This window comes from Octopus sinensis, linkage group LG6 (genome assembly GCF_006345805.1).
Source record: "Octopus sinensis linkage group LG6, ASM634580v1, whole genome shotgun sequence".
In the NCBI taxonomy this organism is placed as follows: Eukaryota; Metazoa; Mollusca; class Cephalopoda; order Octopoda; family Octopodidae; genus Octopus; species Octopus sinensis.
In genome coordinates this window covers 9,354,366-9,381,865 of record NC_043002.1, presented here as the reverse complement: position 1 = coordinate 9,381,865, position 27,500 = coordinate 9,354,366, and the positions used below count along the sequence as shown (strand labels likewise).

Here is a 27,500-nt window from a genome sequence, read left to right as displayed (position 1 = left end):
GTCAAGGGTAGAAACTCCGGGTTCATGTGTAGAAATTTGTGTGTTGTATATGAATAAATGAAAGAATGGAGTCGAAGAAGCACACACCCACACATTTCCATACATACAGCAAACATACTGTCTCCTACTATCCATTTTTGACGTCAATGCTTATAACGGATTTTTTAAAAAAAACACTCATTATCACTTTGGTTACCATGTAGGCAATCATCGAAATTTTTGTCTTGTTGTTGAGAGAGGCTCCTTTTCTTTCCTGATGAGAAGATTGCATAATGCACCCTTTATTCCTTCGGAATGAAAATATGCTGTCTTCGAAACATGTGTCGAGAGTAAAGGAATCTTGTTAACATCTTCGTTCGACTCCATTCTTTCATTTATATATATATATAATGTTTGTGTTTTGGAATCTGGTGTGACTCTTGATTGATTGGTCCAAGGCTACAGTGGAAGACACTCGCCCAAGGTGCCATGCAATGGGACTGAACGCAGTACCATTTTGTTGAGAGGCAAACTTCTTATCACACAACCACATCTTTTTTTGCTAGTGTCACAATCCTTACCACTTAATTATAAGAAAAGAAGCAGTAATCTAATAATGAGAGATCAGTGTGTGCACACACCAACTCAGCTGAAAATAAAAACTAAAAGCATTTGTCTTTTATGTTCAGTGGATTTTATCTTTAGATTTTATTTATACTGAAAATTTCAAGTGAAAACTAAAATTTCTTTTTTAAAAATTCTTCTGCTTGTCATTTATTCACTTTTTACTTGAAGCATTATAGTTTGAATTTTTTTACAACTATTCTATTATCACAATATGTTACTACTTGTATATTTTTCTCTCTTTCACATGAAAGGTGTCAAAGAAAAATATTGTGGCAGCTATGGTGGTGGTTTTTCTGTTGCCAAATGTACTAAAGAGTAAAGCATTGTTGACATTTTATACCAATACTAAGGCTGTTTTATGATTAAAATAATAAAATAAAGGCTCTCTGTTAATTCTGATACTCTTACTTACCAAATTAGTAATTGCAAAATCCTTTGTTTCCTTGGAGTTGGGACAAATGATTGCACTTGAGTAGAAACTGCATGTAATCGAGTTTTTGTTGTTATATTTTTCTGTAATCAGATCTTCTGTTAGGCTTTATTTGTTTTTCCGTACCTGTAAGTAATAACTATACAGAGTAGGACAATACTCCACTTATCTCTGTCTTCCTCGACATATATGTATATATATATATATATATATTAGCAGTTGAGAGAACCTGTGGGAAAGGTAGACCCAGGAAGACCTGGGATGAGGTGGTGAAGCATGACCTTCAAACATTGGGCTTCACCGAGGCAATGACTAGTGACCGGGACCTCTGGAAATATGCTGTGCTTGAGAAGACTCGGCAAGCGCAAGTGAGACCATAACCTTGTGGCCTATGCCAGGGGTGTAACCAGTCCACTTATGCGTGCCTTTCCTTCATTGGACACTAAATTCTGCTTGCGACGACCAGTTGAGGCAAGTGAAATCGAAGTCGGAATCAAACTCGGTGACTGGCATCCGTTGCTAGTGAAGTGCTAAGAGTACCATATGAGTGAGATCATTACCAGAGCAACAAGCTGGCCTTTGTGCTGATGGCACGTTAAACACACCATTCGAGCGTGATAGTTACCACATCGCCTTGCTAGCACTTGTGCTGGTGAAACATTCGAGCGAGGTTGTCGCCAGTGCCAGTGGCACGTAAAGACACCCACTACACTCTCAGAGTGGTTGGCGTTAGGAAGGGCATCCAGCTGTAGAAACTCTGCCGGATCAGATTCGAGTCTGGTTTGCCAGACCTCATCAAATCGTCCAACTCATGTTAGCATGGAAAGTGGACATTAAACGATGATGATATATATATATATATACACACACACAATCATAACACTTCTGACAGGCAGGTTTCTGTACCAAGACTTGTCTAGCATTCTGTTTGTCTTCTCTATTTTCTCTCAACTTCTACAATAGCTTCTGTCACACTCCTTCCATGTAATGTGATGTGATGAAAGGAATAGAAAATTACTATTTGACACTTGGACCCAAACTACCTTTCAGAATTGCACCCTGCTGGAACCCTTTTCCTATCTCTATTCTTTTCTCTCCAATAATTAACAACTTGCCTCAATTAGCTATACTAATCCCATCGAGATGGTACCTCCTATTCAACTATTTTAACCCTGGGTACTGCCTTTCCTCTTGAAAAGAAGTTTGTTATAATGTCATAGTCGAAGTTGAGATATTTGTTTTATCTGATTATTATAAAATGACCCCCTCCCCCCTTCAAATTTCTACATCAACATATTGCAGTTATGTCTTTATGGCTTTTTTTGCTGGTGTGGGGAGCTTTATTTATCAACCCATTGCCTCGAAGGGCTTCTGCTATCAGCTTCTAACCTTTTCTAAATCTTGTCTTTTTTTTTTTTTGATGGAATATAGCAATTTTGTATTTTCATATGTACTATTCTAAGCAGCCCCCACCCCTTAAGTGGTATGATTTTCAGTCAACACCAGTTTTAATAATCAAGCCTTACTATGATTTATACTCTTACAACTTTTTTTTGTGTTGTCAGTGGACATATCTCTCTGAATGGTGTTCTAATCTCTATATATATAAACGGCAAAATGTCTGTGTGCATGTCTTTTATATAAATCCGCAATTTTTCAGTTAGAGGGCTTGCACTTTCTATGGTCATTCAAGACCGTCCAAGGGTGATCGTGCACATCTTTACATTTCCCCAGTCACCCCGCAAAGCCATTAAAAAAATCAATAGAAGTGACTTTTTTGTGAATTTTCTATCCAAAACCCAATCAAAATGCCCGAAACTTGATACGCCAATTGAATGCTGGCTAGCTGTATGTGATTGGTTGGAGATTTGGACAGTACTCGTGTGTATATGCGCACGCACTCAGCTGTATGACCCAGTGTTGCTGGGTCATAGTGCTAGTATATATTAAAAAAGCTTCTTTCAGTTTTAAGATTTCTAGCATTGCAGTGCAATTTATTTGTGACAAGGTTAAGTCAAGTGTCACATGCAATTAATTGTATTACTGGAGTGAGTAAAAATCTACCATCTCCAACATCAGCTAAATGTAAATTTCAATATAAATCATTAAAAATTCCATTTCTACAGATACCGATTTCACTTTTTCTACACAGAAATTAGTAAATTTAGATTTAAGTGCTTTTTTTTCTCTAAAGGAGAATTAAGTAGCCGTTGTACTTCTTAGAACAAAATGTTAGTAAATTTGGGATTTGTATTTTTGATTTAACCCCTCTCTTATGGAGACAATATTTCTTGTATAAATTTCGTACAACTAAAGTTTCCAGTCATTTACAAATGTAATTTTAAAAATTTCTTTTAATGTAGTCTTTCATGTTATCTTAATGTTTATATTCGGGGAAACGAAGGGTTGTGTATTTTTATTTAAAATAAAAACTTGTTTTAGGCATTCTTCTTTCTTTTACTTTTAAACCTTAATGTATTTTACATACTTAAAATGGTTAACTAAAATATTCTTGCTTTTCTTTTTTCTTTTTTTTGTACTATTTTTTATAGTTTATTTTTATATTCTTTTATCTCCATAGCCTTTTGGTAAAAATCATCTCTTTATATTTTGTAAATTTCATCTTGTGTCTAATTGTTTGTAACTTTTATTAAATATTTTTTAAAAAGCCATAAGAGTATAACCAAAGCTAACAGGTTATGATGCTGAAAGACAACCTAATTATTCAACATTTGCTGTCTGAAGTAAGACAATTTACAAAAGACGGGCAGGACCTTATGAAAATTAGGGTTAGCATCAAAGCGTTCCAGTCGAAGAAATCACTTTATTTTGAATGTTAAATAGATTGAAATAAGACAATTTACAAAAAGACAGGTGTGACTTTATGATTGGTTTTTATTTAGCATTCAGTACAGCATACTTCACAGTATGTACTATAAAAGCAGACAAGATGGCAAGTGTTAATCATGAGCACTGAAACATCTAATGAGGACAAACTTTAGATACAAACAAATCATGCTATTTATAACATCCACCCTTTCTATAAGGAAGAGAACAGATCGTACATAAAAGGAAGAAGAAACATTTTACAACACGTGTTTGTTTGAACAGTTTTGTTGTTTGTTCAGGGGTGTTAAGGTTTCTCAATCTACCGAACAGTGTGACTATTTAGGGTCTAGGCTTCTCTATTATGCAAGTTGTAAGGTCTGGTTCTGGATAAAGGAAGTGCAGTGATGGTGTGATGGCGAATTAGTGGAAAGATTAGGGTTAGTATTGGAGTTAAGGGATTCATTTTGATTAGTATTATAGTCAGCAGAAGACTTCACATCTTATGCTTCATCAGGTAGCGCACATATGTCTTGGGTTTGATCAACTGCTCCTTTCCACAAGAGGAGAATGTTCATATTGTTCACAAGTGTTAGTAAGCCTTACTTGAGGGGTACTCGTGTCTTTCAGCAGGTGCGACTGGTCCAGGGGCTGGTGCAAGATAGGGTCTGACTCTTGAGCATGAAAATCTGCTGTGTCCTTTCTTTTGGGTGGAGCCAGCTGACTTAGAGACACAATAGTTTCTCTCCCATCCCATAGAGTGGATTGCAGTTCAGTAACTCCACTTCATTGACCAGCGGTTCATATTTGGAGGTTCTCACATTTTGTCTCATCAGAACAAGGACCTGGTGATAGATCGCAACTGGGAAGAGTTGTACCAGTTGTAGATTTACGGTTATATCAGAGAAGTCTTTCACGAAGCATTTCATTGGTTGCTGTACACAGGAAAGACCTGACTGCATGCAGAGAATCTTGCCGAACCGGTTCCCACCGAGTGATTGTCAATCCTTTTGTCTTCAGAGCCAGTGTCACAGTTTTCCACAGAGACGTTCATCTTGACCATCTCCTCTGGGATTAAATGCCTTAGTTCTACTCGTAATTCCCTTGCTGTGTAAAAACTCTTTCAGTTCAAACATTTTTTGATAGTTGACACACTCATGTCAGGACAAGGGAAGCGAGAGCATTCATCAATGGCTGTAAGAAGATACTTGTTGTCGGAATTAGAAGGCAAAGCCCTTTAAAGTCAGCACTGAGTCTCTCAAAAGGTTGTGTTGCTTTAATCGAATGAGTCAGAATGTTGGAAGAAAGAAGATTTGAGTTCACAGCTGACATTACAGTTTGCAGTCTTCACTTCTTTGATGGAGAAGGATAAGTTTTTAGATTTTACAAAGTGGAACATTCTAGAGATTCCTGGATAACAAAGAGGAATGGATTTCTTAAAGTCTGTCAGAACTACCCAGGGTAGAAACATAACAGAAAGCATGAGATAGTGCATCAGCTGCAAGATTTTCAGTTCCAGGCCTGTAGACAACAGCGTAACTGTAGCAAGACAATTCAATATACCAGTGCTGTATTTTAGCTATTTCTTTACTACCCACAAGGGGCTAAACACAGAGGGGACAAACAAGGACAGACAAATGGATTAAGTCGATTACTTCAACCCCAGTGTGTAACTGGTACTTGATTTATCGACCCCGAAAGGATGAAAGGCAAAGTCAACCTTGGCGGAATTTGAACTCAGAACGTAACGGCAGACAAAATACGGCTACACATTTTGCCCGGCGCACTAACTTTTCTGCTAGTGCTGTATTTTATCATTCTTGATTTTGCTCATCTGGGCATTGTCAAGCATGAAAGTAATACCCTTTTGGTCTGTGATTAATTTGAAATGCTTCTACTTTCAACTGATTCCTTTCACTTGGACTCAGTGATCTTGAGAAAAAGGGAACGGTTTTCCACATTGATTAAGAGTTTCTGCGATAGCTATGTCTGAGGCATCTGTCGTCTCAACCACTAGGGATAGTGTTGGGTTAGTAGTCACAACAATTGCTTTTGCAATTTCTGCTTTCAGATACTCAAAGGCATTTTTCATTTTTGCTTGTAAGAGGAATGTTTTATTTATTATCAGAGGATGAATTTTATCAGAAAAATGCAAAATTCATGATGATACCAATGACCCTTTTTTGAGATTTGGAGTCATGTGGGTCGGCAAGTTCCTTCAACAGTTGCAATCTCTCGGGATCAGGTTTGATGTTTGACCTTTGATCCTTGAGATCCTAGTAACTTGATTTCCTTTGCACTGATAAAGCTCTTTTCACTGAAGATTATGTTATACTTCTTAGCACAGTCAAGGAAGTGGGCGAGATTTTTGTCATGGTCTTCTTCATTCTCTCCACTGATGGTAATATTATCCAAATGTGCAAAAGTATTCTTGATCTTCTCTTCTCTAATCATATTGTCTTGATGCATTCAAAAAAGGCAATTCCATTGGTGACCCCGAAAGGAATATGCTTAAAATGGTACAAGTTGCCTCTGGCTTCGAAAGCTGTAAAATGTCTCTCTTTTTCCTTAATTGGTATCTGATGATAGGTGCTGTGAAGATCTAATGTATTGTACATTTCGTATCTTGCTTTAATCTCAACCATCTCATCGATTCTCGGCAATGGATAAGCATTGAGCTGAGTGAAGTGGTTCATGGTCTGACTGTAATCAACGAGTTTTTTCTTGTGTTTTTCATTTGTTGTTACCAAAAGCTGAGTTCTCCTGGGAGAGTTTGAAGGCTTAGTGATGTCATCACGTAACAGTTTTCGTATTTAGGAGTCAATGCGAGACTGTTGCAATTGGTTTGCAATCCAGGGACAATTTGTGAAATAAGACGGTGCTTCAACCTTTGCTGCTGCTATTCCATGCACAGAAAAAGTAGGCTTTTCTCCTATGAAAGAAATCTGAAGTCCTTCATACTGGTCCAAGAAATCATGTCCCAGTATAACATCTGAACACAGTGAGAGTAACAAGAAAAGTTTTACATTGTCATACACTTGACCTTGGTAGCAGAGATGCACAAGACAATGTCCTTTTGTTACACTTTAAAGTTTTGTGGAAGCCATGGAAATCTTTCTCCCTGAGGGATAAGTGTTTAGTTCCAGGGATTTGGCAAGATCAGAGCAGATGTAGCTCTGAAAATTTCCAGTGTAGACGAGCTTTGACAGAGGCGTCATTGATGGAAATATTGATGATAGCTTTAGACAAGCTAGTAAGTGCAGCTGCAGTGATAATTGAGGATCCATGGTAGATACAAATTCAGATTGCATAGAATTAGGCTTAGATTGGCAAACCTTTAAGAAATGTTGTTTTTTACCACATCTTTTGCAGTTGTCATTCTGTTCAGGACATTTTGGCCTAGGAGAGCGAAAGTAACCACAAAAGAAACATTTTGAAGTGTTCACTGCTGCTGTCATAGATGACGTCTCTTCAGATTCAGGATTCTTAGTCAAAGATACTACCACAGGGAGTATGGGTTGTGTAAATAAGGGATTGCTTTTCGGCCATTTGAAGAGATGGAGCTAAGTCAAAAGCCCTTTGGAGGTCAAGAGTTTTATTTTCCAACAGTCTCTGTCTGATATGATTTGAGTTTAAACTACTGATGAAAGCATCTCAAATGGTGTCTTCGTGATTTTTTTTTCTGCAGTAACAGCTTTAAAGTTGCATTCTTTGGCAAATCCTTTAAGTTTTTGTAAAATCTGGTCTACGGTTTGACCCAGATCTTGTTTTGTAGTGGCAAGAATATGCCTAGCGAATATTTCATTTCTTGGTTTAACAGAGAAATTTTCAAGAGTTTCAATAGCAGTTTCATAATCAGAACATTGTATAATATATTTGTATGCTGACAGAGCCACAAAATTTATCATCAAGTGGAGTTTTTATCAGGATTTTGATCTTCAGTGGAGGATAAGAAATTGTTGAGAGTTCAGTGCCAGTGGTTCCAGTTCTTTGCAGCATCGGGAGAATCAGGGTTAGCATCAAAGCGTTCCAGTCGAAGAAATCACTTTATTTTGAATGTTAAATCAATTGAAATAAGACAATTTACAAAAAGACAGGTTTGACTTTAATGATTGGTTTTATTTAGCATTCAGTACAGCATACTTCACAGTATGATCTACAATAAAAGCGGACAAGATGGCAACAGTTAATCACGAGCAGTGAAACATCTTAAGAGGACAAACTTTGGATGCAAGCACAAATCATGCTATTTATGACACTGAATATGATTAGTCCAATTAAAAATGCAGGACTCAGAAGTACCGTAAAGTGAAGGTTTTGTGTACTAATTTCTACATGCCTGGTTTATCAGCTCTATTAAATTCTTGGCATTCAATATGTTGCTATAGATTCAACTGACTTGGATGAAATTTGCTGATATGATGTAATGATCATTAGTCATCATCATCATCGTCTAACGTCCGCTTTCCATGCTAGCATGGGTTGGACGATTTTGACTGAGGGCTGGCGAACCAGATGGCTGCACCAGGCTTCAATCTTTATCTGGCAGTTTCTACAGCTGGATGCCCTTCCTAACGCCAACCACTCCGAGAGTGTAGTGGGTGCTTTTTGTGTGCCACCGGCACGGGGCCAGTAAGGCGATGCCAGTAATGATCACGCTCGAATGGTGTTTCTTACATGCCACTGGCTGGAGGCCAGATAGCTGCTCTGTCAACAATCACGCTCGGATGGTGCTCTTAATATTCTACTAGCACGGGACTCGAGTGCCAGTAGTGCGATGCTGGTAACGATCACACTCAAATGGTGCCTTTTAAGTGCCACTGGCACGGAAGCCAGTTAGCTGCTCTGTCAATGATCACACTTGTATGGTGCTCTTTGCACCCCGCTAGCATGGACGCCAGTCATCGAATTTGATTTTACATTGTAAATGTGCTTTTCACTTATTGTTGGTTTTTACTTGTTCTTAGGTCACTTTTACCTGCCCAATTAGTTGAATACAAGTAAGTTGATTGATTACATGTCAGCATTTTCAGATATATTTACAAGATATTGACTCCTCGCCTGAATTCTCTTTCTCAGAATTGAATCGGTGTTCCAGTGGTCTCTATAACTTGGAAATTATGCAACTAGCATCACAAAAAGCTTTCTGAGAGAAGCCTCCATCTCCCCCATTGATATAATAAAGGTGGCATTGTTCCCATTGTTCATCCTGACAAATATCTAAATAACAGTAATAACAACAGTTACGATTCCACCATAGGCACAGATTTTTTTTTCTCACAGTCAGGTTATAATGTCTGTGCAAAGAATTTTGAGCAGTCTTGAAATTCTTTGCATGGATCTTAACCCGATCAAGAAAATTAAATCTTTTACTGTTGTATAAAAGCTTTTACTGCTCATTTCACTGGGCTTCGATGCTATCCTATTCATTTATTTTTATTTTTCTAGGCTACAGAGATACCTATATTTATACTAGTCTGACAAATACTATGGTTTTGCAGATCATTGTGGAATCATTTTGAGAGCCCAGCTCTCCATGTTATTGCCACATGAGTGCAATTCGGCATGACATGCTATCGAAACTCATTAATTTTATTATGACACTGCTATTATACAGTGGAAGGTTTTTCCTCTCTTGAAGGATCTATTTTCAGCTAAGCGAACTGGATCGTTTAGAGTTAAGTATCTTGACCTTAACGAGATACAAATTACTGACTGCTGCTCTGGTTGAACTCTACTCTATCAACTAGTATTCACCATTGAGAGTTCATGGAAGAAGTTTCGTGGGAATATGGATTTCACAAGCGGTCCCCAACAATCCCGCATGTAGAGACATCCTGTTTGCCGCAGATTGTCCACAGATGCAGGGACAGAATGACCGAGGAGCCGCCGGTTGCCGAAACAGACACTCCAAGGATTTTCACCAGAACCCCTTCTGCCGGGTTGTGGCCCTAATACCACTCGGTGTCAGACCAATCCGCCTTGGGTGGCCCCCTACCAGGAACCGAAGTTCCTGACAGCATAGCTCTGACACTACCCGTTGCCAGCGTCCCTGCCACGGTGAGGAGGGGATGGACTTTGGGGACGCAATCAACTAGGCCTGTCCATACTTTCATGTCTGCCCACCTGAAAAATAGGTTTCTCTTAAATTACGGTTAGGTGACTGATCAGAACTTTGTGAAAATATTCTATGTTGTAGATCTGTTCTATTTTACTGAGCTTGGGAAAATGAAAAAAAAAAAGGTTAAAATGGTAATTTTACCATCTAAATCCGCTGATACCTTTTCACTTTGGACATGATTTATTTCAACTGTTTCAAATCTGATGTTTCTACATCAAGGAAGACAAACATTTTTACAAATTTTAAAAATAATAAAGGAACTATTATTTTAAATTTGTAGAAAAAATAAAGAAAAGAAATCTTAACTCTAGATAAAGGAAAAGTATAGCTATTCTTAAAGAGATAGACTTGGTCTTCTTCCTTGTACAAAATTGATTTGCCCAATCATTTTGTGAGGACTAATGATAATTATACTTTTTTAATCGATGTTTATTTGTCAGATTTAAAACAAAATAATAATCACTTGTTTATATGGAAATTTTTTTTTTAGTTAAAAGCTTTAACTATGTTGTGGCTTTTTCAAAAATATTCTTTATTAAAGAAAACTAGAAGTAGTTGATAGCTTTTGTTATCTGGTTGACCAAGTTAGTAGAGGTGGATGCTTCGAGAGCATAGCTGCTGGAATAAAAATAGGCTGGGAAAAGTTCAGAGAGCGCCTACCTCTGTTGGTTAACAAAAGAAACACAACTTTTTCAAGTGTCAATTTTATAAGGATGTAAGGGTAAATATTCCAAGACATGCTGTTTTATGGCTGGGACCCAAATTGCGGGTAACCTTTCAACTTTCCCTGAAACAAGACACCAAAATGCAGTTGCATCGAATGCTGTGGGTGGCAGTCACAAATAATTGTCATGAAAACAGAAATGCACATGCATCTCATGCAGGTTATAGGTATAAAAATCAAGTTGAACTGCATTCCTGGCATTCATAATTTGGACGCATCATGTATGGCCCGATTGTCACTAGCGCAGAGAGAACAAGCTATTGGCCAATTGCAAGCAGGGGAGCGTGCCCTGGTTGTTGCAAAAGCTTACAATGTCCATATCAGCACCATCAATCACTTGCAACAGTACTGCAGAGAGCGGCCCCAGGTGACCACGCCCAGACAGGCCTGCTTCATTCACCTGCAATACCTCCATGATCACTTCAGACCGGCCAGTGTGACAGCAACGACATGGTATGACATTGACTGGCTGCCAACAACCTGTGTTGCTATAGTCCTGCTCGAGGGCATCCTCACCACCCACCACCATCAGGCACAACTACAGTGGGCTACACAGCACTGACATAGGCAACATCAACAGTGCAGGTTGATAGTCTCCTTTGACAAGAGCCGGTACTGCGTTTCCACTTTGGATGGCAGAGTGAAGGCATGGCATAGGAGGGGTGAATGCTACAGAGACACATGTGTCAAGGAGATAGATGCATGGGGTGATCAAAGCATCATGGGTTGGGGTGCTATAGGCCTGGATCAGAGAATTGGGCCCCATATGTTACAAAATGTTGGTGCAGGCAGAGGGAATGGCATCACAGCACAGTGCTACATTGACCAGATCCTAAGACCTCACATTGTGCCCTTCTTCACACATCACCATAGCCATGTCTTCCAGCAGGACAATGCTCCCCCCCACACACACACACATAGCCAAGGTCACCATGAACTTCCTGCATCGGCACAACATCAGAACCATGCCATGGCCGGCTCTCAGCCCAGATTTGAACCCAATTGAACACCTGTGGGGTAAAATCCAGAGACAGCTGAACCAGGTGGTCCCAAGGCCAACAACAAGTACCAGTTACGCACTGGGGTCGATATAATCCGTTTGTCTTTGTTTGTCCTCTCTGTGTTTAGCCCATTGCGGGTAGTAAAGAAATATGTATTGCCATTTTGAATAACCAGGGAGGGCATACATGGTCTTGATCATGTCACGCCCTACAATCTCGGTATGCTGGATCCACCAACTACCAGAATACATGACAACAATCCAAAGACTGTGGTCAAAGTGCATCCAATTTCTTGGATGCACTTTGATGAAATTAAAGCATATTTCACAGTCACACACGTCTCGCGTTTCTTTTGCGGTTCAGTGTATGTGTGTGTGTGTATAACTATGTGTGTCTTTGTGTTTATTTGTTCCACTGCTTGGCAGCCAGTGTTGGTGTGTTTATGTCTCTGTAACTTAATGGTTTGGTGAAAAGAGGCTGATAGTACAAGTACTAGGCTTAAATATGTAAGTGCTGGGGTCGATTCATTTGATTGAAACAAATAAAAAGATAAAATATTTTGGCATTACTGAAGATTTAGTTTTCATCTAACGGTTCAGGAGATATACTCTATAGCAATAAAGACACTCTGCAGTAATCTTGCCATTCTTGTCATATATTTTTATACACAGGTGGCAAGCTGGCAGAAACGTTAGCACACCGGGTGAAATGCGTAGCCGTATTTCGTCTGTCATTACGTTCCGAGTTCAAATTCCGCCGAGGTTGACTTTGCCTTTCATCCTTTCGGGGGTCGATAAATTAAGTACCAGTTATGCACTGGGGTCTATGTAATCGACTTAATCCGTTTGTTTGTCCCCTCTGTGTTTAGCCCCTTGTGGGTAGTAAAGAAATATATTTTTGTACACAGCTTCGTGTGAGAGTTAAGTTTTTGGACTTTTGAGATAAAGTGCAATATTGATGATGTGCTGCAACTGTGTCAGGTGCAGTTTTAGGTCATAATTTAATAGAAAAGAGTAAAGAAAAGCTCTTGCTCATTTTGATTCAAGTTTTGAGAAAGACTTAGATGTTAAATGTTCTGTTCTTTTCTCCAATATATCTGTTTAACACCAAACATAATATTAATTGTGGAAAACGCTCTCATTTCCGCAGTATAAGTTGGCTGCCATAGTGGATCGTTTCTTCCACGAACAGAAATTAAACGTTGTGCATATTTGTTTGTTTCCCCCACAACATTTTCAAAACAACTTTCTGGTAAAAACAAAAATAGTCCAATGGTTGAGCATCAGGAGGTAAATTGTGTTGTGGACCAGTGTTTTCTGTGAAGTCAGGAATAGTGATTGGTGTTGTAATCTTTGACCATGTTGCCATGGTTACAATATCATTTTTATCACTTCTCAAAATCTTCCTCGTTTGAATAATCACTAATATCGATATCAGATTCATCTGAAGACAAAATACTTTTGTTTTCGTTTATATTTTCTATATCGTCAAGAGTAAAACCTTCAAAGTCAGAATCACTACTTGCTGACACCATTTCTTTAAAAACTAAGGTACAGACTTCTCTTCAAACGTTGAAAAAAAACCATGTGGTCTAAACAATTTCACAGTGTTTATACTTGAATAAAGGCGGGAAAGGCTTTATCTCACATTATCTCAAAGTTATGAGAATTCGATAATGTGATTTGTTTATCTTTTTAGCAATTTCATAGAGCAGTTGGATACGGCCAGCTTGAACATTTTGGCCGGATACAGCTGGCTTGAACACTAAAGGGTTAATGTTTGTCCTCCACATGATCTGTAACTTGAATGCTCGTGGGTTTTTGGAATGGTAGATAAGGAGTGGCTTAATCTCAAGTCTCCACTCGCATTGGCACAAAGTACAAGTGTTAGCCTATCTTTCATAGGTTTGTAGCCTGGTATTTTCTTCTCGGCATTTATGGAGGTTTTTCTGGGCCTTTTTTTTTTTTCCAGAAAAAGCCAGTTTCATCACAGCTGAATACCTGTTGTACGAAGAACCCCTTGGTTGCGATGAGCTGATGGAATTCACGCACGAAATCCTCACCTGCCTTCGTGTCAGAACTCGCTGCCTCTCCATACCTGATGACACTGTGAACACCAGTCCTCTTGAAATTATCAAACTAGCCATGACTTGTTTCAAATGCATCTGCTAATGTCTCCTCTGTCGATGTTCCAGGGTTCTGCTTTAGGAAATACTGGTAGAGCACTCGGGCTTTCTCGCAGATGATTGTCTCTGTAATCATAATCCCCTGCAAGTTGCTTCTTGTTGATTCACAGGAGAAGCAATTTGTCCATCTCTTTGTGGACAGATGTACATTGCTTAGAGAGCCTGGAGACAACCTTTGCTATTGTAACAGCCTTGATCTCATCCTTTTCCTTCTGCATGGTACAGATCGTTGATGTGCTATGTCCACTACACACACACACACACACACACACACTCCTTTCTTGTGTTTATCAATGATTTCTTTCTTCAATTATATCATCATCATCGTTTAACGTCCGTTTTCCATGCTAGCATGGGTTGGACGGTTCGACCAGGGTCTGGGAAGCCAGAAGGCTGCACCAGGCTCCAGTCTGATCTGGCAGAGTTTCTACAGCTGGATGCCCTTCCTAACGCCAACCACTCCATGAGTGTAGTGGGTGCTCTTTACGTGCCACTGGCAACAGCCATGATCGGTTGGTGCTTTTTACGTGCCACCGGCATGGAAGCCAATCAAGGCGGCGCTGGCATCGGCCACATTCGGATGGTGCTTTTTACATGCCACCGAATCCGCTTTTTCTTCTGAACACTCCTTTGCACTAATCTTCTTAGGACCCATGGCTAACACAACTGATTATTATAAAGTAATAGCAAATTCGCACAAAACTTTTAAAAATCTCTGGGATGCTGCTACAACAAGATAACCACATGAACTGAGCGAGCAGAGACTGCGCTTGTTGGAAGTGTGTGTGCAAGATCAGCTCTGACTAGTGGTCGCTTATATGAAACTCACTCACACTGCAGATTTCTGCTCATACCTCGAGATAAAAATTCACACAAGCCTTGCTCGTGCAGCAAATTACTCAACAATGGTGCACTCATAACTGCAAGATTCTACTATATATTAAAAAAAAAATACCAACACAATACTTCTTTACAATGAATAGCATTTAGTTTATTTTAACTGTTTTAAATATTTGTTACTATTTATATATTTTGAAAGTACCTTTTTTAAAGATATTTTTGATTCAACTTTTCTACATTTAATATTTTATGTGAATATGTAATCTATTTTGTGATAATTCTATAACATAGAATATAATTTCATTGTATTTTTTTCTTTTTTTTGTTGTGTGTGTGTGTATATATATATTGTTGCTTATTCTTGATTATAATCACCCCACAAATTTTTATGGGGAACACCATACAAAATTCTGGTGCATCTAAATTAAATACCATATTCATTTGAATCTAAATTGTTGCTGATCTTATATATATACATACTAGCTCTATGACCCGGCAACGCTGGGTCATAGTGCTAGTGCATGCATATACAGCTGCGTGCATGCGCACATACACGTGAGTACTGTCCAAATCTCCAACCAATCATATACAGCTAGCTGGCATTCAATTGGTGTATCAGGTTTCAGCCATTTTGATTGGGTTTTGGATAGAAAATTCACAAAAAAGTCACTTCTATTGATTTTTGTAATGGTTTTGCGGGGTGACTGGGGAAATGTAAAGATGTGCACGACCACCCTTGGACGGTTTTGAATGACCATAGAAAGTGCGAGCCCTCTAACTGAAAAATTGTGGATTTGTATAAAGGATATGCACACACAGAGACAGACATTTTGCCGTTTATATATATATATATATATATATATATATATATAGGAAGATACGTGAACTAAGAAAGGAACCTTTATGCAGTCATTCAACTTGCACGAAATAGCAGCTACATTTTTTTTCCTTAAATTACACAATTACACTGGATAACACGTTTGATCATAAGGTTGTTCATTTAGGGCTGACCTCGAACTAAACAGCAAAAATGTTTTTTTTTAAATAAAGTTTGGAGTAAAATTAAGTGTGCAGTTAATTTGTTAAGTATTAGATAATTCTTTTCAATGTATTTTTGTTGACTTTTTTTCTTCTTCTCTTTACAGATCTTCATGAATCACCAATCCAAGATGCTAAATCATGTTCACAGACACCAATAGTAAATCTCAAAAAGAAAGAAAAAGCTAAAACAATGAAAACTGAGTCGTGTAGTAGCAGTAGTGGTGGTTCTCAAAAGGCACACGGTATGTGCGTGAAGAAATCAAAGGCTGGTCATAGTGAAAGTAGTGTCTCTGGAAATCAGGAAATACCATCTTTTATATCTGGAGACAAAGATAAACGAAAACATCATCATCATCATTCTCATCATCATTCTCAGCATCACCATCATCATCATAACATACATCCTCATCACCACCACCATAAGTGTGAGTCTCAGTTTGAGAAATCCTCCAACTTCAAGCAACATATTCATACCTCTGAAAAAGAAAACATCAAAAAGAAAGACACAACTGACGAAGCTGCTTCAAAGCGAGTTAACGGAAATTCTTCATGTGTGGCCCATGCAAAACCACCCCCAAAGAAAAGGATTGTTAGTAACTGTGGTGTCCAAGTAAATCTTCGGCGGCGAACGGAGAACAAATCTGTTCAAGTCTCCTTAAAACTTTCTAGTAACCACCATGATAAAGACTCATTGCGGAGAGAACATTCTTCTTTACATGCTGACCGAAAGGCTGAAGTTGCCCAGAAACTAGAGTGTCACAGTCGACGTTCTATGTCTAGCAAAGGGACACAGACAAACAAAGAAACTAGACCTAAATCTACTATGCACAGCTTGAATGACCTAAAGATCTCTCTTTCTACCGATTTTGATCACACTATTAAAGCTCTAAAAACGGAGCCTCCTCCAGTTACCGTAGAAAATAGTGATGAGCCTACTGAAGTCTTGAAATACCGTGATTACATGCATTTTGAATATTACACCAATGGTGGAGCCATGGTACTGCATTCCTACCAAGAAGAGCTCGATAAGCTGTCTTCAGAACAAATGCTTGAATTCACAAAAGAATTTTTTCATGTTGTCTTTGATGAAGAATCAGAGGGGGTTTCTAACTGTGTCATGGGCATTGTCCATAATGCAGCTGCATATATGCCTGATTTTTTGGAGTATTTTGCATCTGATTATTCAAATCTAACTGTGAAAACAGGTGTGCTGGGAAAATCTGATATTGAAACCAAATCCATGGCAGCCTATTGCGATATGGTATATAAAACATACGAAAATGGAACTGTGCGGACGGGACCACTCCTTCAGCTCAGCCTCGTTGGCACTGTGCATGAAGAAGTTGGAGATTATTTCCCTGAATTTTTAGACATGCTGGAAGAAAGCCCATTTCTCCGAGTTACAATGCCATGGGGAGAATTAGCTTCAGTAAAGATGAAAGACAGGCGAGAAAGTAATGACGGCCCAATTTTGTGGTCACGTCCTGGGGAACAGTTAATTCCTACAGCTGATATGCCTAAATCTCCATACAAGCGTAAAAGGTAAGTCAACTTTAGCGTAAATGACTTTTGTTTCAGCAATAAATATTATAAATTGACGGTGTCAATTTTTATTTTTGAGTTTGTAAGTTTGCAAACTAGTTTTATATTTCTCTCCATCATTTTCTACAGTCACCTCATCCTGCCCACTCACCCAGCCCAAGCCCCTATATCAACACACCTATTCTCATCACTGGAATGACACAGTCCCTCAAGGACATATTCTGACACATCTTTGCCATCATCTCTTTCACTATCACTTTCTTTGTCTTGCTCTCTAACTCACTCCCCTTTGTTTTCCAACTGAGGTGTCCATGTATCTATGATACAGCAAGACACCTTATCCGCCGCCCCTGCTATACCTTAGATCTCTCAACTGGCAAATGGATAAGTGCTATTATGAGAGGCTGTTGAACATAGAGAACCCATGAGATATGGAAGAGTCACTTTCTGCTGACCCTATAAATGTATCAGCAATTGAAGTTGATAGCAGTCTGATAGATAAAGCAATTAAGAACAGGGAGAACATCAAGGGTCCATCAGGGATAGTTGCAGAGATGCTCAGAATAACTCCGGCTGTATCCAACTGCTCTATGAAATCGCTAAAAAATAAACAAATTACATTATCGAATTCTCATAACTTTGAGATAATGTGAGATAAAGCCTTTCCCGCCTTTATTCAAGTATAAACACTGTTAAATTGTTTAGACCACATGGTTTTTTTCAACGTTTGAAAAGAAGTTTGTACCTTAATTTTTAAAGAAATGGTGTCAACAAGGCATATAAAAGGGTGTCAAACCCAATGACTGGTGTTGTAGTGTATGTCACAGGGTTTGAATATCTCATCGCCATTAATGTTATGACAACGTTGGGGTGTGCACAAGGGTGTAGGAACAGTATTACCTAAATAAATATTTGGATATGGTTATCTAGGATAACCTTTCACAGAGTTAATATGTTCATGCAGAACGTACCACATACTATGCCAAATGTAGGTGTGAATTTAAACGAACACAGTAATCTAATACCAACGATCAATGCTGTTGACTGCCAACTATCAACTCGACACTTCTTATCAAAATAAATATCAAATGGAAATTGTAGTTGTGATACCTGTGCCGGTGGCACGTAAAAAGCACCATCCGTACGTGGTCGATGCCAGCGCCACTTTGACTGGCTTCTGTGCCGGTGGCACGTAAAAAGCACCAACCGATCGTGGCCGCTGCCAGCCTCCCCTGGCATGTAAAAAGCAGCCACTACACTCACAGAGTGGTTGGCGTTAGGAAGGGCATCCAGCTGTAGAAACACTGCCAGATCAGACTGGAGCCTGGTGCAGCCTCCTGGCTTCCCAGACCCCGGTCGAACCGTCCAACCCATGCTAGCATGGAAAACCGACATTAAATGATGATGATATTAGTCCACTTTCAGTGTTGGTGATCAGGATCCTTCTACATTTGAGAATGAGCCTTCCATAACTTCTTTCCTTTTTGAAAATCAAACTCTGTCCAGAGTTTTAATATCTCTTATGCTTAGGATTGAATTCCAGTATTTTCATTCCTTTCCTTTTTCTGTTACTTGAACCTGTAGTTTCAATTTGTTTGAGTGTTGCTGCCTCAAACACATCATACAATACTTCTATGGTGATTTCATCTCTTGTGACTGTTTCTTCCATACATCTTTTTTTTTAGTTGGTTTATGTCTTTTATTATTTTTTTTTCTGTAGTTTCAGCTCAGAGCTGTGGCCATGCTGGTGCACTGCTGTTCAAAAATGTTCAAAATTTTTTTCCTTTTACCAGGAATAACATTTTTTCAATTTGTTTAATAATTACAACGTCCCCCCCCCCCCCCAGCTTTCTTTATCATATCTGTACAATTTTAAAAAAACCTTTGCCATGCTACTTGAACTGTTTTGGAGTATATTTGTTGTTCACCATTTTTCTGTTTTTACTCGGTATCAACTTGTTAAAGACAGATCTAATCTTTCTAGCAAACATTAACCCTTTCGTTACTGTATTTATTTTGAGATGTTCTGTGTTTCTTTCAATTAATTTAAAATATAACAAAGAATTTAGTAAAATAACTTAGTTATCATTCAGCTGGTGTTAGGAACATAAATTGTGACTAAGGTTTGGTGGAAGACTTTAATTTAAAACTTATGAAAACAAGACATTTGTACCCAGAGCCAAAGCCGGTTTCAGCCGGGTTGGTAACGAAAGGGTTAATTCCACAGGTGACATTCCAGATGGGGGTATTCAGATTAGGTGTTATTCATAGGTACACTCATAGAAATTGTTGAAATGCTAAATCATCCATTATGTCATTGTTCGCCTTTTTTTTAAAGCCCTCTTTAAAATATCAACAAAAGGCTCTGCTTGTCCATTTGACCCAGCATGATATGTGATGACATAAGGAACGTTTTACAAAGATTTTTGAACTCATTTGAAGTAAACTGAGTTCCATTATCAGACACAACGGTATCAGTAATACCATATCTGGTGAACAATTTGTATAAAAAAGACTTACTGTAGATGTCAGCTTTTTGCACTTCCATACTTCTGGCCACTTTGAAAAACTATCTACCACAAGGTAATATGAACTCTTAAGTGGACCTGCATTATCAACATGCAGTGGACCATGGAATGTCTGTTTTTGGCCATGGTTGCCATTTAGTGGTAGGTACTTTTGCAGCTTGGGTACAACCTCTGCATGCTTTCACTAGTTCAATTTTACAGTCCATTCTTGGCTAATACACATAACTTCTCATTAAAGATTTCATTCGCAAAATCCCTGGGTGACCAATGGGAAATGGTATAAACTCCAAGTCATAGTTTAGTAATATAGCACCCCAGTGTTGCAACCTATTAGCAGTATGGGTAAGGATTCCTTTCTTCGACCCACATATAGATGATAATGGACAGTCTGTAGTCAAAAATTTCTACCATGTAAAAATCTATGAAATTTTTTTAATTGCAAAAATAATTGCTAGAGCCTCTTTTTCAATGTGGTTGTAATTTTTTTCTGCAGGTAGTTGTGAATGTGAGGCATAAACCACAGCCTTTGTGTTACCATCTTTATATTTAAGTCGCATTACTGCTCCGGTACCGTATTCAGAGGCACCTGAAGCTACTACAATCTCCACTGCAAGATCAAAATGTACTAAAGACAAATCAGATGTTAATACCTTTTTAATTTTGTTGAATGACTTCTGACCATTTTCAGACCAATTCCTCTTTTTTAGTAGATTATTTAGTGGAGCTCTTACTTTACGCATAATTGATATATAAGTAATAGTTTGCGAGTCCCAGAAAAGCTTGCAAGGTAGATATATTTGTTTGAGGGAGCATTTTTTTTCTAATAGCATCTGCCCTCAACGGATCTGGTCAACAACCATTTTTATCAATAATTTATCCTAAATATTTAATTTGAGGTAAGAAAAAATCACACTCTCCTTACTCAAAGTGAAGCCATAATCCCTTATTTTTTCAAACACATTTTACGTGCTCGGCATGCTGAGGCCATTACAAAGTCACACTCTGCAAGCATCGTATCCATCACTTGTTGAAATCTAGCCAGAGCAACTTATATGCCAAATGGAAGTCAGTTAAACTTGCACAAACCTTTATGTGTATTGATTGTTAGTAGCTTAGAACATTTGTCTTCCACTTGTATCTGCAAGTAGACATCAGACAGATTTAATCTTGAGAACAATTTACCACCATTTAGTTTCAAGATTTCCTCTGGACTACATAATGGGTAGTTATACTGTTTTAACCCTTTAGTGTTCAGATTAATTTGTTAAATGTAATGCTTATCTGTTCACAATAATTTTTATTTATTCAGGTTCAAGTGGGGTGTCCACAATATTTGCTTGTAACTTTGTTAATTTTCTACATACAGCTTTGAAACTTTGTAATTGGGTGCTTATATGCCAGTGGTTTATAATTACGTAATTTTAGCTGATCTTTCTGACTAAATTTGACTTTTATGGGCTGGTAAATTTAATTAACAGGTGTTAAAACAATAACATTATGAATAAACACTAAAATTCATATTCTTAATACATCTTACCTGTTTGGTTTGCTGCTAAAATTATCCCAGACGTCAACCGCCCACAATTTTACATTTTTCAAGATGAGGTACATTAATTTGAATTAATTAAAATACAGGTGTAATCGGTAGAAGATTTTACTCTTTTTCTATATTTCATTCAAACGTCATCATTGAAAATAAAGTACAAAACTCTTTTACTAGTCAATATACCATTGGCTATGCACTCTTATACAATTTAACGAATTCATTTATGTAACAGAATGCATCTAATAAAAAAAATCTCATTAACAGGTAAGACAAAGGTGAATACAGGTGTGTAACATACTGAAAATTAATATGTAGTTCTCATTTTCACGTATTATATAATAAAATGAAAAGGAATATACAAAATTATATGCACTTATGCCATATTTCTGTTGTGAAACTGTCCAAAGCACCCTTTATACAAGGGCACTTGGCAAAATGAACACATATATGAGGTCTTGACCTGATATCCTTTTGCAGTTTTTCTTTTTTGCAGCGAACAGTCTGCAAACTTTTTTCCTTCCATTTATCTTTTCAACTTGATGAAAGTCAATATTTTCTCTGTTGACATCCACCTCAGTTAATTTTGCTTTTCTCCCAGTTGTGTGCTTTCTAGAAGAAAAGCCCTCACGTAACTGAGGTGCGATGTCAACCCGAAATTTCAGGTGATCGTAGTCTTTTGATGGCTTTTTACGTATACAATGTGTGCATTTACTATAGTTAAATTAACTATAAACCACAAAATGTACCTCCACCATTTCTTCCCAGGTAGACCAGCTGGGTAATATGCCTGATATTGGTCAGATTTATCAACCCCACCCATATATTTAAGAGGGGTTTCTCCTCAGCGCCAACACCAGGTTGTCCATAAGAAGACAGAAATAAAATCTGTCTTTTGTCTTTAAAAGCAGTAACCAATAAATTTTCTTTTTGCATTTGTAAAATGTCCCCTCTTTTTAATTTTGTTTTTATTTCATGGGGTAAACCTTTACGGTTTCCCATAACAGTACTGCACATCTAAGTACTTACACGGGCAAGATTTTCCGCCAAAGCCACTGAAGGAAAAAAAAAGTCAAAATAGAGGTGTCGGTGCTGATGGTGAAAAGGTTGTGTAGGAGACCATACAACATCATGTCCCAATCCATGCGGTCTGTTTCCATTATATTTTTTACCTGTGTAAACATCAAAAGTTTACACAGTATCCCGTCTCTGATTCACAAACTTCCCATACCTTGATCACCCATTTAGTAGGTTTGGCAGACATGTACTGCCGAAAATGTACTCTACCCTTATAGCCTATCATGGCTTCATCTACACTGAGATTTTTCCCAGGTAGATACACAGTTTTATAATTATTAACAAGTAAATCGATTACAGGACGTACTTTGTACAGGGGATCGTAGTTTGGGTCGTTTTTGTTGGGGGCATTGGAAGAATCAGTTAAATGTAAATACTGAGATATTTTCGAATACCTCGTCTTCGACATTATACTTGAAATATATGAATCGCCATACCTTACATCAGGACTCCAATAGTTTCCACAGTCGAGGAAGCTGTTTAACACCAAACAATATTAATTGTAAAAGACGCTCTCATTTCCGCAGTATTAGTTGGCTGCCATAGTGGATCGTTTCTTCCGCAAATAGAAATTAAACGTTGCACATATTTGTTTGTTTCCTCCACAATATTTTCAAAAAACTTTCTGGTAAAAATAAAAACATAGTCCAATGGTTGAGCATCAGGAGGTAAATTGTGTTCTGGACCAGTGTTTTCTGTGAAATCAGGAATAGTGATTGGTGTTGCTTTGACCATGTTGCCATGTTTACAATATCATTTTCATCACTTTCATTTTTATCGCTTTCGTTCTCAAAATCGTCCTCATTTGATGAATAATCACTAATATCGATATCAGATTCATCCGAAGACAAAATACTTTTGTTTTCGTTTATATTTTCACTAGCAGTTAAGCCCGGTTTCACCCGGTCTGTTTGGATGATGTGGCTGTGATCATTTTCGTTTAGGCATAATCTATAACAGCGTTTCTCAACCTTATCATTTCGGGTCCCGTTTCGATTGGAGTCTCCAGCTGTATGAAAATTCCCCCCCCCCCCTAAGAAAACAGCTTCCGGAGTTGTGAAGAAAGAATTTGTACGTTGTCTGTTTCTGAGAACTATTCTATTGGACCTCTGTCAAATGACATCTTTTAAGGTACACACATATACATAGAAAATGTGAGGTCATAGTAGAAAATTTTTACGATAGTTGATTTATGGAAAAGATTATGTGAAATTTTTGAAATGAAAATGAATTTCAGACATCCACATGGTAGGTAGACCTGATAGAAATAGCAGCTAAATCTCCCTCAAAACACCTTACTGTATTAATCCGACAATTTGCGTAATATGTAGTTTGAATGAGAAACTGTAACTAAAGATGAAGATAATTAACCCCACAAAGAGGTGAAAGAAGCGAGACAGCATAGAGAAAGTTTTTGCTGGCTGTCATCCTGGAGTCCCCTTGTTGCTAGTGGAATGGTATATGGCAGCTGTGTGAGCAACTGGTTGTTTTAATGTGGGAAGAAAGAGGGGAAGAAGTTTTAATCAATTTTATCGGTAAGTATGGGGGCTAGGAAAAAAACAGAAGAGGCATTAAGAAGTTGACGTTAAGAATTACTTTAACAGTTAGAAAATGTTTGACATTTCAATCATCACCAAAAAATGAAGCTGTAAGAATTTACAGGGAAATTGTAAGAAGTAAAGCAGGAATGATTTTTAACTGTACTGTCAAAGTTCTGCAACTTAATAGAGCAGACGTATCCAATTTAAGAAAAGTGAAGATAAAAGGTAAAGTGGAGAAGTATGGAAGAAGTCATTGTTATACGCTTATAGAAAAAATAGACATTTACCTTTTTAGAGAAGAAAATGTAGGTGAGAGCTATTGTATTGTATTGAAAGAAGATATATGAAATGGACGTGTGTGTGTATGTGCGGGATTTTTGCAGTCAGCATGAGGTGGTTTGTATTTATCTCTGGAGGGGTGGAAAGGGGATCCTTTGAAGTTGTCGTGAAAGTGAAAGAGATAAATAGTATGAGTGAAGTTCCTTTGAAGTTGGCATGAAGCGGAAGAATTGATGTGCGTGTGTGTGTGTTTGATGGGGTGTGTGATATGGGTGAGAGAGTTAGCTGAAGTTTTGTTATTCACTTGTAATGAGAGAATGTGTGAGTGAGTAACAGAGAAAAGGAGAGAGAGGTTATGTATGTTGGCGGGGGAATCCCATTAGAAAAGTTTTGATCGATTTTCTCAGTAACTATGAGGGCTAGGAAAAATTATTAAAAATAAAGGACGTTTTACATATGCACTTGTACACAATCAGGAGTACAGATGTACAAATTGAAATGCAAAAAAAAAAAACGAAACAAAATAATGAATTGAAAGTTTGGTAATTGCGTTTATTTCCACCATGTGACACTTTTGAGATCAATGTGTTGCCGTATCGAAAGAGTGCTCTTTGATATAGGTAAATGCGGATGAAATCATTTCAGACCTTTCCGATTTCTCTTAACAAAACAACTAGAACTTGTACAACAATCTCACATAATTATTGTCACCTGGGAAGAGGATTTTTTATGTTCAAGAGGCATAGGTGTGGCTGTGTGGTAAGTAGCTGGCTTACAAACCACATGGCTCCGGATTCAGTCCCACTGCGTGGCACCTTGGGCAAGTGTCTTCTACTATAGTCTCGGGTCGACCAAAGCCTTGTGAGTGGATTTGGTAGACGGAAACTGAAAGAAGCCCATCGTAATGTGTGTATGTTTGTGTGTCTGTATTTGTCCCCACAATATCGCTTGACAACCAATGCTGTTGTGTTTACGTCCCCATAACTTAGTGGTTCGGCAAATGAGACCGATAGAATAAGTTCTAGGCTTACAAAGAATAAGTCCTGGGGTCAATTTGCTCGACTAAAGGCGGTGCTCCTGCATGGCCACAGTCAAATGACTGAAACATGTAAAAGAATAAGAGTGTATTTGATAGAAATTGTTGAAATACATATGTACTTCATATGAGTAGCAAATTGTGGAGAATGTACTTGGATCTAGTTTGAGTCACAAAACCAGCCCCCCTTTTAAAATGACGTAAAAAATTCTGAAAAATTTGTCATATTAAACATTCATTTCTTATTCAGGATCTTGTTTGTTTCATTCACAAAATCTGCATTTTTTAAAAGGATGAAAACTGGTTATCTTGAAGCCACAAACTTCTGGAGAAAAAATTTGGTACAAATTTTTTTTTTTAATTCATGGTTTTAAAATATGGACAGTCTGAATCTAATATTTGTTTCTTTTTATAATTTCCAAATAATTTTTTAAATACTTCAACATACCTTTAACTCATGCAAGTGATTTCGCCAGTCTTTATAGTTTGAACAGTTAGTTTAACTTGCACGTTACTACAATAGAGAAATCTACTTCTAAGTCTTTGAACATTTTTTCAACCAACGTATCCTTCTTTATTTGTTCTCTACTTATTATTCCTTTAACCCTTCTCTTCCTACTATCTACCTTTGATGTCGAATTTACTAACGGTTTTTTTAAAATACTTAATAACGTTCTGTTTATTATTTAGGCAGTCATCGTAATTGTTATAATGTCTTGTTGTTGAGATAGGCTCTCTTTCTTTCCTGATGAGAAGATTGCATTTTACACCGTTTATTCCTTTGGAATAAAACCATGTTGTCTTCGAAACATGTCAAAAGTAAAAGAATTTTAATAGCATCTTTGTTCAACTGCCTTTATTTACTTATAATACACAAATTACTGCACATTAACCCAGAGTTTCTACCTTTGAATAGATCGCCTTCATCCGTGTTACTTGCGTGAATTTTGCTACCATGGTAACTGTTTATTGAATTTTCCATGTTAACGGTAAACAAAGGATAATTCATTCATCCATTTAAATATATATATATATATATATATATATATATATATGCACACACATACAGTGTACATTTAAACACATAAGAGGTGACCATCATAGGACACCTAGCATGCTGGAAGGAGTAGCCAAAATCTAAACCACTATTAGAGATAAAAATCGAAGGGAATGAAAAATAAAAACATTTACCATCTATCTTCTGGACCATGGTTTCGAGCTCTAAATTAGCAAATAAAATAATTTGTTAGGTGGAGCTTTCTTCAGCAGGCACGCCAAGATTAACATATAGATACAAGGCAATACAGCATATGATTTCTGCTTACGTATTATAATTTTTCAAATCCACCACACAAGCGCAGTTTTTTGTCAGCAGCAAATAAAATTAATGCCAGCATTTCTTCGGAAATTTGCCAAAAATTATCAATAATTAATAAATATCAGGGTAAGAAAAAATTTTAGAAATTTTTTACTACCAGTGGCCTAGCATGTAGAAAAGTAGTCAGTAGACTATATATTATTCATATAAATATAGTGTACATTTAAACACTGATTTTTCTGAAATTATTGTCTGGAATCGCTTTTTTTCAAGAGGGCATTTATAAAGGGTAACTTTTGTATAGTATACATTCACTTCAGTTATATCTCAGTTTCTGGTGGGTTATCTTTATTTTGTGCACAGTCTGTAATTTATTTTTGACACTTTAACATTGTCTATTGCTGGTGGAAAAGATAAACAACCAGTCATGATAACTTGATATTACAATGTTTGCATTTCGTGCAACAGAACTTATTCATTTTTCATTTGCTTCATATCCGTACCAGTACTTGTGTATCTCCTACACATACCACCTACGCATCTGCTTCTTGACAACACCTAAGACTACATACAACAAGGAATGAAACAACTATTCATGTTTTAACTAAACTGATTCTAAAATATTCTGTGTGTAAAAGTTGAAAATTGAGCGGCAGAACAAATGTCATCATTTGTGATTTACAGTTTTCATTTATCTTGTTCTCTTTAACTAATTTCAAAAATGCTTGAATTTCAATTATCTTGGCAATGAATTAGGTAACTAAAACATCTAAAAGTTAGGGTTTATTGCAAGAAAGTATTTTAAAGGCATTATTTAAATTTGAAATCAAAAATCAAAATAAAATTCGATGACTGGTGTCCA

General features: G+C 37.5%; 1 protein-coding gene across 1 annotated transcript in view; it reads left to right on the top strand.

Annotated features, from left to right (window-relative positions):
• LOC115212898 overlaps positions 1-27,500 on the top strand; it is a 54,123-nt gene that overhangs the window by 11,804 nt on the left and 14,819 nt on the right. The window contains exon 2 of the mRNA XM_029781697.2: positions 15,879-17,316. Within this exon, the coding sequence (XP_029637557.1) occupies positions 15,879-17,316 (1,438 nt within the window). The remainder of the gene's footprint in view (positions 1-15,878; positions 17,317-27,500) is intronic.